The following is a 13,357-nucleotide window of genomic DNA, read 5'->3' on the forward strand; positions in this document are numbered from 1 at the left end:
GATTTTAAATTGCAAATATTTATGAAAATATTTTTATCTTTATTATGTTCGGAATTATATTGTAAGTTACACTAAATATTACGTACAAAATATTATTCCAATGGTCAACATTTTTTCTAATCTATAATTTAATTGCAGCAGAATTTAATTCAAAATAATTCAAATATTAAATTTAAAAATTCTATAGTATAAACTGCAACAGCAAATTAAATAACATGAATGACAATAAAGCATGACATCATAAAGAGATAAATTAAAACTTATGAATTCTCATTTTGTACGTATCTTTTCTTTATCGTCTTTTTCTTATCATTTGTTATCATTTCCTTTATTACGGAATAATTTATGTACTTCCTGCAGAGCCTTTGATTTAATATTCACGCGAAAATACATCATGCGCAGTTTAAGCGGAACAGACTTATGTTAGAAAAACAATTAGCGAATAGAAACACATGTGTAGTCCGCATGTGTTTGCTTTTCACCGATGAATCGCATCGTAACGGATGATTCTCGTCCAGATGAATCATGTCGTGACGGAAGATTTAGATAGACTGCGGAAATTTATAGGAACGGTGAAACTGGCGGGATGATAAATTTGTCAATCAATACTGATCGATATTCATATCAATTCAAAGAGGACTATTAATTAAAATTTTCACCTCTTTTTGTGACACAGGAATTGCTTTTCCTTCAAACGATGCTTGACCTGTCTGAGTGCTCATCAAAGATTCCATATTATAATTCATGAGCCCAGTTTTTACACTTTACATATTAAATCCAATTTTCATATTTTAGGTTCTGAAAAGCGCTCATCGCAATATAGACAGAAAGCATTATTTTTTTTATTTTGTCGGATTACTTCTTTTTATTCTTTCAGCAGCCAATATGTCGATGTCAGAGCGCAATAGTATAGCTATATAGCCATAATTATAATAAAATATGACTACTTAACACATTTGTTTTTAAAAGAGGAAATTCAATAATAATAATTTTATGATAAATGTCTCATTATTTCCAAAAATCGTAATGCTTTTAAAATAAAAAAAAAAATTTTTTTTTTTAATATCAGTATTTTTATTGATAGTTTTCTTGGATAAGAAGACATATTTTTTTTTCATAATTTTCTACAAATTGCATTAACCCTAAGATTAGGATAGGTGACAGATACCAGACACTGAAATATCCCGTTTTATTTAAATACTCCATTTTATTTAACTCTTCTCTATCATAAAAACTACACTAGAAACTATAAAAATATTAATAGTAATCTGATAATATAGTAATATTACTAGCATTAAAAACGAAAAATTAAAATAAAGATTCACGAATAACATTTGTAATTTAAACACGTGTTTAACACTTGAAATGTCTCTATGAAAATATTTCAATTGAAGTAACGATTTTGAACGCAAAACATCGCATCATAACGGCAAGGTGGTTAGTTACAGGGTGGTGGCGGTGGTCGCAGGAAACAGCGAAGCAGTCACCTTGAGCGGCCTTCGGGCTGACACGCAATATCAACTGGTTGTAACTGCCGTGAGAGCTGGAAAGAAGTTCCGAAGTCGACCGATCGTCTTCCGTACACTCGGTAAGCTTTACCCATCTCCGTCATCACGGTCACAAGTGACAGGTGCGTTCTGATAAAGAGAGAAATAGTTTTCTAATAACGTAGCAATTGTAAGCATCTATCATGAATACGTAATCCGCAATTATCTGTTCTTCATTATTTATTCATTAATCTTTGAACAAAGCTGCAAGCCATGTTTCAAAGTATTACTGTTCTAGCGTACAATTTATACATTGTATGCAGCTTGGTTTCCGCTTCGGATTAAAATTTCTTTTTACAGAAATAGTTTTAATCAAGATTCAGTTTGGATAGATTTTGTTCATATTTTTTATACAAAAATATTACAAGAGAATTTAGCGATAAATAAATATATTATTGTTTTATTATTTTAAATATTAAAGTACGTAATATAATTATACTTTTTTGTGAATATTATGTACATAATTAAAACATTTATCAACGAACTTAAATTAATTTATTTAATCTTGCAGTTTTATTTGGAGGCAGCAATGCTACAAAGAGTATAAATTTCAATTAAAAAATTTTTCTCAGAAACTAATTTTTTATGCTTATTTGAGCCTTTTTAATGATCTCGTTATACACGGTGCATAATTATATATAATGCATAATGTTTATCAAAACTATTTCCCGACATGACACTGACGCGTGAAATATCGCATAAAATTCCGCAGCGATAATTTATGCGGTGTGTAATTTGGCGATGAAGTGACATCATGTAAACGAACGTTGTATGTAAGAACATTGTATTGCTATTTTCAGAGCCACCACGCACGTCACCGCAGCAAGATAACACGGTAACCGGTGGTCCTCTTCCTCCACCTCCACCGTCCTCGCAACAACCTCAACCGTATATACAAGTAAGCTACTTTCTTCTCAAATCTCGTACTATGTATCTCGCAATTTACTCAATTAGCTTTGATATCTATAAACAGTGCGTCTTGCTCTTTCCATGAGGTAGCTTGATTTTAACGTTATACTACTATATGTGACTGTGCGATGTACATATAATGGCAATGCAGAAAATTATTCCAAAATAAAGATTACATACTGGAAATGCGTTTTTTAGTAGCATAATAATGCAAAAAAGCACGCAGCTAAAAGGTTAAATAGTCAAACGCAAAATTTTGCTTTTAGAACGTTATCTTGCGTTGAAAATACTTCTTTATTCTAATATCGAGTGAATATCTACAGTTTGTTTATTTGTTTGCAACAGCGAGCGAGTTAAGTTCTGTTTAATATAGATACATATATGTAAACGTTATAACTCTGAATTAAGGATTTTCTTTAAAAACATGTAAAATCAAGAGCAAGGTTCAAACGAAAATATTTGTCTTGAAAATAGAAATCAATTTATCATGTCACAGGATGCAATATCCACATATGTACATAAAAAATATCGAAATAGAAAAACAGTAGAAAAAAACGATTGGAATAAATGGAAAGATTTCTTTTACTGATATTCGCAATGTTTGAATTATTTTCTCAGATCTCTGCATATACCCTTACAACAGTCTATAATATAAATCTTTCTTGGAAAAATTTTTCTTTGTCTCAAAGGTTAGATATTTACATCGAATAACTTTATTTGCATTGTAGAAATATTGGCTGGAAGATTCTTATTTGTTCTTATAATATTGATGACGTAATATAAAAATAAATTTTTTTGTATAAATTTTCCGCAAATATAATTTTAAAAAATTAATTCTTATACTGCGTATCAAAAAATTCGCGAATAAATTGTATATTATAGCGAGAAAGATTTCAAGAAATTAAGCAAAAGTCGTTTATAAAATTAATAAGACAAAAAAAATGGAATTTCTAGTAGAATAGCCATATAAATTCAAAGAATAAAATACTAAAGCACTTTTTTTTATTTTATTGCATCAGTGTATTAAAAGAGAATATTCGCGATATTCATGAAGCTGTAAAGACGAATCGATCCGAGTAAATTATTCTAAAGACTGCAATTTGCTCTACTTTCAGATCCGCGGCGTCGAGGTGGGCATAGTAGTGTTAGTGCTGATAGTTTGGGCGGGCGCGATAGCGTTGTTCTTCAATCGCTGGGGCAAGATCCGCATGCTGCTGCCTTATCAGCCCGATTACAAGGAGCAGCTCAAGGTTCCCGGCACCGGTGTATGCACGGCTGCGAACGCCTCGTACACCCAGCATCCGACGCAGCACGCGTGTTCTCAGGTAACGCATAGGTATATTGCACTCGTGATCCAACGAGCTCTATGCTCGTTGCTACGTCAATTTTGCACAATTTAAACAACGTCTAGGTAGCGTTTGAACTGGGGAAATCCAGTGGATTAATCTATAAGATTAACTTAATGCTCAATAGATGAATTAAGAAATTTTCTCTTATTGCTAAGAAATTAATTTATAATAAGTCATTAATGGATTTGTCTATTAAAATTATTTTAATAGATTGATCGGGATCCATTAATAGATAGATCTTTCAAAGATATCTTCGAAGATATTTCTTTGATATCTCAAATAGTTCAATCCTTTCGATACAAAGAAAATCAGCGGCGTGTACACACTGCCCTGATCTTAGGCACACTCGCTGATTTACTGTTACAGATAAACTGTGTTAAAAAATTTGATTGAACAAATTGAAGGCACCTAGCCTACAACTAAAAAAAAGAGCGAAAAAAGTAATAACTTAACAATAAATTAACACGCCAGCCAATTACTTTGTGCTTTTATGCTTCTGTGTCGAAAGGATTAAGAAATACAAGATGCAGAGTAGTAATCATGGTATTTATTATCAATGGTGCCATGATTATTAACGCATCTGTATATGAAGAAGAATCGCAAGTCGTCAACAGTTTAAAACTCTCTGTTTCTTTATAGCAATTGAATTCTAAATTCTCAATTATTTAAATATATATGAAAAGAATTTATCGAGTTTCTTGGGTAAAACAATAATCGTAAATGACAATAAATTATAATAATTGAATAATTTTTTCTTAGATCGTAACTTTTAGATCTTAAAATACATCATCGCGTCGAAGTTGAGTTTACAATTCCTCGTATTGATTTTCTTTTACGATATTATCGCAGATCTAATATAATTAATCAAAACAATTGAATTAATTTATAATGAATTTTTCAATACTGTGGTAATTAATGAAAAAGGAACTTAATAAATATTATTTCAATTTAGAATAATCTTTTATGGTATTTGAAATTGCGTATTTTTAGTATAATAATATTATTATATATTGAGAAAATGATGATAGAGCGAAAGAGAAGGAGAGAGATATTTCGCAATCAACATGAGTCGATCTACCAATTTAAATATTGAAATTTCCAAGTCTCGGAGAATATATTCCGTTGAAAATCGTCTTATGCTATCTATGCGAAACATGAATCCAGCGAGGATATAAGCTTTCCGTACGAAGCTGAAAATCGTATCTGACGTCGGATGTCTAACATACGTTTTCTCGAAATTCCGAACTTCGCATGATATTGGTACTCTATTACACATATAGGGCGGACGTGATGCAATCTACATTAGGTATGCGATGTGAGCTTTTGAGTGTCGCGCACGGTATAAACGATCGTATTGTCAGCAATGCAAAATTTGAGTAATGTTGGTACATGGTCAGAAACACGCGGAATTGAAAGCGCAAGCAAATTGCGTTTCCACAGGTTATTAACGTACCTCAAACACTGGTTCACTCACTATATTCGAGCGAAACCATATTCGTGCAAGGGTGGTCAATCACACATATTGCAGCTTGATATGCAATCGGCTGGGAATATTCATTTTCTAAATTTTTTCGTAATTTGTTCGCGAATTTTACCGCACATTTTTGATGAAAAACGCGAGTATTTGAAAAAGATTACTTTAAGGCTTCACTGATAACCCTAAAATTTAAAATGTTAGTTTAGAGTAAAATATCCGATGTTTGGAAGGTAAAAATTCCAATAATTACGGTGTATATAATTTATACATGCAAAATCATAAAAACTACATAAGAAAGTTTGATTTCGGTGAAAAATAATTGATTTTTTATAGTTTGTTTTGTGTTAATGCAATTCTTTTACAAAAGAATTATTACGAATGAACAAAATTCAAATGTATTGAAATGTTTCAACAAAAATAATTCTTTCAATATAATGCGCGTAAGGATTAAAATGTAGATTTTTTAAATTAAATATAAAATTTTGCTAATTTGCTTTAATTAAATACATAATTTCGCTAATTTTATTATTTTTTATAAATATTGTGTAATTATATATATAATTACATAAAGTGCACAGCATTTAAAAAATCATCGGTACATATTGCATTGCTGAAAGTGACAAATATAACGGGTATAATGATTATTTAAATTTTAGTTATTTATAATTTTTATTATGTAAATAGTTATGTATAAAATTAATTTTTATTCTAAACCTAAATTTTGCAATTTAATTTTTAATAATATAGATTGATTGTGTGAAACTTTATGAAAGTTTTCTAGTTAATGCTATAAACACGTTTCTATAATACAATTTTAGTTATATATATATATATATATATATATATATATATATATATATATATATATATATGTACGACTATCAAAATAAATTTTATATTAATATATTAATTTCACTGAAGAAAATCAACATGAAATAATTTGAGAAACTATCATTAAAATATGCATCGATCTACTTGTTTTATATTGCTGATATTTACTTGTATAATATTTTCTTACATTAATATTGAGTAAGTATATATCTCGTAGAATTCTGTAAATGTGTTTAAAAGAGAACATAAACATTTACGGTATTTGCGTTATAATATACAACGCAGTAAAACTCGGATTCCTCTGAAACGCTTTAATAATCTCTATTAAATAAATTTAATTGGAAAATTTTTTTACTCAATTTTTAGCACTTAATAAAACTTGATTACACCAACAATATAAATTAAATTAACATGATTATATATTTGTTTTTTCTAATTTATATACGTAATACAGAAAAAAGTATAACCAATTAATGTTCATTTTAAGCGAACGTGTTCATGTTTGCGCAATTGTGTGAGAAAAGTATTTTCTAAAACACAATGAAAATTTAGAGTTTTCAATGATGCTTATATGAGTTCGTATTTGATGTGGCTACAAACTGTGTTTTGTTAGCGCAACTCAGAACGATAGGTCAACAGCAAGCTACTAACGGGTAAAGTTTATCGGCTATTAAACTAACCACTTGATGCCTGAAAACCGGCTTTATGTAGGGCTTACATTTTGCCCGGTTTGTGCAATTACCCGATTCGCGGCGAACTGTTTGTACCGCGCAACAAAAGAGCTTACTCTCGGGTCAAGTTTGACGTCACGCCAGAAGTTTGAACAAGACTGAAGATAATTAGTTGAAATATCGTCAACACTCGATATTGACTAATAATCTGCATATATAACTTGTATATTTCTCGGAAGTGAAAAGCGAGACATTCTACTGAATAATTTCTATTTCTATTTTGGTTGTGCACGAGAAAAAGGTATTAGAAATTCTAGACATATCGATTTGACCTCCCGTCGAATATCGCGATTTAATTGGCAATACTGAATAACCGTCATAAAAGAAAAACCGCAACAATTTTGTGGTCGGCGAACATACGATTATATTTTACATCGAGTTCTTCGATACGTGAATTTTTTCATGTCGGTTAAAATCGAGCTCAATTATTTTACAAATTCGACGTTTGAAACATACGTTTGTAACATTTTTTTTATTATCCATTTTATCTATTTTTTTTTATTATTGGTTTTGTGCGGAAACAATTTTTAATAGCACGATTTTAACGCATTGAAGCGTTTCAGAGATCCAATTTTTTTATTATGGCATTTATATTCGAAATATGTTCTCTAACAGCTATTAGTTACTTTCTCTTATAATTTTTAACAAGAGATTTTTATAAATTTGAGATATTTAATGGTCAATATAGTTTTATGTAGAACCGAGGTATTAATTTGACTCCGTTTTGTCTTTAATAACCTTTGATTTGTTGCAATTATAATTACATTATTAGTTCAATAATATAAATTTGACACAATTAAAATTTTGCAAATATAATGCTGTGTTGATCATATTTCGCTTTTGTAGAACGTGCATGTTCATATCGAAAATTTGTACATTACATTATTAATTATGAGTTATTTACACCTATGGCTAATATATAAAGTAGCAAATAAATATACATACAGCTTTCGTTAACTTTGGCAATAAGATTGTTGCTACCACGATGTAAAATAATCGTTTTATTATGGAAGTTTGAAAATGGCTTTTGCTGCACCTGTCAAGCTTCGATGCAGTAATAGATATTACGAATGTTTAAGCGCTATTGCTATTACGCGCATAGATCTCATCTGGTAGCAGCAGCAACACGATTACGTAACAACACAATGGATCAAATTCGTCAATAAGTGAACAATGTTGCTTGTCGCGCGTATATCGGTAGATAATAATACAATATTTTACATATTATACAAATAACAAGTAAATTTAACGTAATAGATGCAATTTAATCGCTGTGAATTAATTAGAAAAATAAGCTGTCAGGAGTTTTTTAATTTTTAATTTTTAATTTTTAATTGTACTGAAGAAAAAAGCCATTGTATGAATTTTGGATTTTACGTATAAACGTGTAGACAGATAGGATATAATTATCTTTTATATATTATTTTTTCTTTGTTGTTTTTGCGGAATCTTTGTTCATTAGAGTCTTTATTTCTCAGTTTAACAAATGGAAACTGACAAAATTTTTACAAGACATTTTTGTGAATTTTACTTGTAAATATCAATATATAAATTATAATATACATATATATATTATTTTATACACGTACGCGGTAGCATTGTGCAATATGTTTGATTATATAAACAAAAGCTGCATTCTGAAAATTATGAGAAGAAATGGTAAACACTTGTCTATTTTAAAAATATTTTTGAGACTAAAACGCATTTTTTACTTTATTGAAATAATAATAAACAAATTTATTGTTGGATTTGTTATTGAAACGAGAATACTCTAAAAATAATTTTAAATATTTAATTAATTTAATATATTCATATTTTAAAAATGCTGCTGCGTATTATAGAATAAAATTTGCATAGAAAAATTTATATCGTCAATTTAGTAAAATTTTTGTAAAAATAAACTTATTAATGCTATAATTCACACTGTGTAATCACGAAAAATGAGTTATTAAAATAAAACTAATGACTGACTAATTTTTACAGAATGTAGTCATATACTCATTACAGCATTGAATTATTAAAAGAATAATCTCATTTTACATAATATAACCTCATTAATATTATTTATTATAATTAAATTTATGATTTAATATTAAATGTACTAAATTATTGACAATGCATCTACTAATAATAAAAATTGAATTATGCAACAAAACGAGGAACATAATGTCAATGACTAAATTGACGAGTAATAAGTTTTTCTTTTTTTTATTTATTAAGTATTTTAAACTCAACCCAATTAAAGTATAATATTAGAAAATCCAGTAGCAAGAAATCAAACAAAATACAATAATATAGCTTACGTAACTTTAGCGCAGACACATAGCCAGTAGTCGCATTACGTAGTTATAGTCAGTAAGACTAATTGATAATCTCAGTTAACACAATTTAATTCTATTGATCTCTTCTGTTCCTTTTTTCTATCTCCACGTCGTATCTCCGGATTGACTGCACGAAATTCGCGAATATCGACTGGTGCTACGTACGATTACCGGTACTCTCCCACACTGTTCTGCGCTGCGTGTGTGTGTGCCCTCCCTCCGATCAACCCTCTCGTGTCACGTTCGGCGGATCTTACACGGCCACAAAAAAAAATATAAAAAAATCAATAAACAACTACAAAAAAAAACGCACAAAACGAATGATCGAAAACGACGGAAGGTAATGACCACATTGTCGGATATGGTGATGCAGTGCGGGGGCGGGGGCTGCTGCGTCCTGGAGCAGTGCTTTCAGTACCCCAGAAGAGCCCGAGAGCCCCGGGACTGCGGCTGCCAATTCGCTCTACTCCACAGGGCGGACATCGCGTGACCATCGGTACATGTCTTAAAATCTCAATTTTATCTTCTTGTGGCCCTACCTTACATGCTGAAGAGAAATCTCGGGTGTACCGAGGCTCTCATTCTGTCTTTCTACTACTTGTCTCTCACCCTCACACACGTTTTCTTGTGTCTGTGTGACCTTCGCCGTACCCCCTTTCTGTCTGTATATTTTTCTGTCTCACCTTTGAGCCCACTCATATTTTATGATTTTCTTTTCAGTATCGGAAACTGAAGATCTATTTAATTATTAATAGTTCTCTTACAGTCTACTTTAGATCCATTACACTCATATTTGTCTCTTACAATTAATAGGACATATTTGTGTAATTAATTAAGAAAATAAATTTTTATTTATATCAAGATTCTTGACGTTGTGAATCGTTAATTACAATAAACTTGCAGAAAACTGAGTTTCAAAAAATTCAAACAATTCGTATACGAATCTCTATACGGGGTGTCCAAAATTCACGAATTAAAATATTCCAGCGGGAAAGTTTTCGAAAAACTAAACAAACAGAAGTCTGCGAGTTTTTATTTTAAAATAATTTTTTAAATATAAAAATTTAATATCCAATCATAGATTACACCTCAATAACTGCCTGTTTACAGGTTACACGTACGATAATGTTAATAATTCGCGTATTTTACACGTTTATTTGTACTAAACAGAAAAAGGTTATTACTCAATTCGAAAATATTCCCATAAAATTTTGTGACACCTTGTATTCAAAACATTAAATTGATTTATTTGTAGAGCAATATATATATATATATATATATATAAATAAATAAATTATTTACATGTTAAATAATTTTTTCTTATTTAAATAATTTAATTTTAATTAAAAAATTACGTGTCATATGAAAAGAATCAACAAATCTAAATTATTTCTATTTGAAATTTTGTGTAAGCATGCACAAACTGATTAATTAATTAATGATAGAATTTTATAACATATGCTACAAATACATATTAAATATTTAAGGATTGTAATATCGTAAAATTACAAGTCTTCATTTATTCAATACAAAAGCATATGCAAAGGCAAATGTGGGTATAATGAATCGAATGACTATTGATGGATTAAGGATTTAACGCGCCATTGTTATGATATCGTCATGATGTCCGTTCAAAGGAATATATTTTATATTATATAAATGATGCATTATAATTGAAATATTAAAACGGGTATCTGTATTAAAAGCATTCAAATTCTCTTATGCTCTAAGTATTATCTGAGAATAAATATTCTATTATTTAATCGAAATAAATCTTTAAAGCAATAGTAAAATATCACAACAACTAAATATCGGATTCGTGTGATTTATATCACTTGTTGCAGAAATTTTTGTCGTAGTTTGAATGATCAAGTTTTAGCATTTTTACGCTATAAATAATTGTATTTTTACAAGATACGTAATATATTTAGTGTTTACATCTTTTGCAGTATTTTTACATTGTATTTTTGTATATTTAAGCTAGTATTTTGAAATTTTGTGATTATTTTTTTTATAAAAATCTTTATTACATTATAATTCATCTATCTTTAATGTAATTTTTATATTAGTTGCGTAATGAGCAATGTTTTGTTTTGACGTCAATGATATAATTACTATTAAATTTCTTCACTTTTTACACTTTTCATTAATCTAAATCTTTGAACAAATTAAGACTATTGAATTGGTAAATTAACGTTTCTTCTTTTATCCCTTTTCCATTTCTATAAAAGAAATTACGTGATGGGTGCCAATTTAGTAATAAACTTTCCAGAAATACAACATTCTGTTATTCAGAGTAAAAATTAATTAATGTTACCGACTACACGTACACGCTGCTTTTGTTTCCGACCTTGCAATCAATTATAGGTCAAAATCCAGAGGATGCGAAAAGAAGACCGAAAGATTTGTTTTATGAAATAAAAACATCTATTGTATTTCTTGCCGATAAGTCAAGACTTGCCAACTTTTTTCGCATCAATAGTGTTTCATCGATAATTACTAATAAGATACAGAATGCAAGAACTTGTAAAAAATTTTGTAAAAAAACAAGTGGCTATGGCGAATATAAAATTATCGAAAATTTTATTAACTTTATAAACACAATTTTATTTTATTTTATTACAACATAATTAATTTTTAAGTGTACAAAATTTTTAATTTTTTATATAAAAAATAAATTTTTACTTAAATAATAAATCAAAATAATTAAATATTATATACAAAATTAAAAATTTTTTATTTGCAGAACATTTTTATTATTAAATTATTATATTAATGAACTTAATTTATATAAAAATTTTTTAAATACTTATTAGTTTTATTCATACAAAGTTTGACTTTATTTTTATACTTATTCAATAAAATTCTTGCAATTTAACAATTTACATTTATTTTATCACTTTTATGAGAGAACATGCTCAACACGGGCGATCTAACTAAATTTAATTAATTTAATATAAAATTGAACACAAAAAATCATAAAAGCCAATAATTTTCTTTGTTTATCACTGGATGATGGTCTTTTTTAAGTTTTTTATTACTTTTAAGTTTTTTATTACTTGTTAAATATGAAATTTGTATGTGTATGTGTATATGTATAATTTCTTAGAAATGTACACAATCAAAAAAAAAGAAGTATAAATAACTTTTTATATTGCAAGTTTTAATGAATCCTAGTTAAATGAAGGCAATGTCGGAGCTTTAACACACTTTGCTGAGTGCGAATGATCTCTATTTCTCGCGAGATAAGAGTTTTGAGTAGCATGATATATCAAGCGCCAGTCAGCTTTTCAGGCAGCTTTTCAGCGCCAGTCAACTTGTCAGAAATTCAGACAACTTCTGTTGATTTTAAATTTATTGCTGTAATGAGAAAGCTTCGTGTGAGACCACTTTGCATCACATGTATATCTTAAGAAAATGTACAAGGAGAGCACGCTTTAGGGTTGGCAAGTCTTGCTTTCGGAGATTTTCACATAAAAATAGAATTAATTGCATCAATCGTATTTTAAAGGAAATTAATAACTGACGTAGTTTACATAAAAACTGTTTACATTAAAAAAGTAAACATGACATAAATAAATACACATCCATGTTGATGTAAACATGAAATCTACGTAAAAAGAATCAAATCATACAACGAAAAGTTTATATAGATGAACAGACACGTATAAATGAACACGCGCACATAATTCGTATGTAAACTTTTCGCAGGTTTGACGGTAGGATTTGTGAACATATCTCGTCGTCCCTAAATTTATCCCATCTCTAAATCAGAGATCCCAAACTAATAGCACGTTGACCCAAATTTGATTGGGATCATGAATCCTATCTGAGGCAGGAGATTTCGACGGGATACAAGTACTAAATTAGAATCGCTACTCCGCGTCGGTGCGTCTAATTAAATCGTGACGCAAACTCCATTTGATAACTGATCGAATAAATATTACAGAAACTCAATCGATCTTACCGTGACACATTTTGCTGTAATTGTAATCGATTTTTTGGTGTGATTTAATTTTTTTGTACAAATGTTTTTCCGCATTTGTTACAAATACAAAATTATTTATTAACAACAATTTATTAATAACGAAAAACAATTTATCATACGCATTGTGTGCGCAACAGTAACAATTCACAAACTGTAAAATCATTCAAATATTCTGTCAATCATTTATATCATAAAAAACCGTAT

The 13,357-nt window shown here is 29.1% G+C and overlaps 1 protein-coding gene across 9 annotated transcripts in view; it reads left to right on the top strand.

Annotated features, from left to right (window-relative positions):
- The window catches only part of LOC105668801 (uncharacterized), a 72,504-nt gene that overhangs the window by 40,004 nt on the left and 19,143 nt on the right, over window positions 1-13,357 (top strand). For 7 of the 9 annotated variants that reach the window (XM_012361404.2, XM_012361402.2, XM_012361410.2 and 4 more), the window contains 3 exons: window positions 1,443-1,630; window positions 2,348-2,445; window positions 3,572-3,781. In XM_012361404.2, coding sequence (XP_012216827.1) covers window positions 1,443-1,630; window positions 2,348-2,445; window positions 3,572-3,781 — 496 coding nt within the window. The remainder of the gene's footprint in view (window positions 1-1,442; window positions 1,631-2,347; window positions 2,446-3,571; window positions 3,782-13,357) is intronic. The other 2 variants (XM_012361409.2, XM_012361408.2) reach the window with 2 other exon arrangements.

Source organism: Linepithema humile, chromosome 3, assembly GCF_040581485.1.
Source record: "Linepithema humile isolate Giens D197 chromosome 3, Lhum_UNIL_v1.0, whole genome shotgun sequence".
Lineage (NCBI taxonomy): Eukaryota > Metazoa > Arthropoda > Insecta > Hymenoptera > Formicidae > Linepithema > Linepithema humile.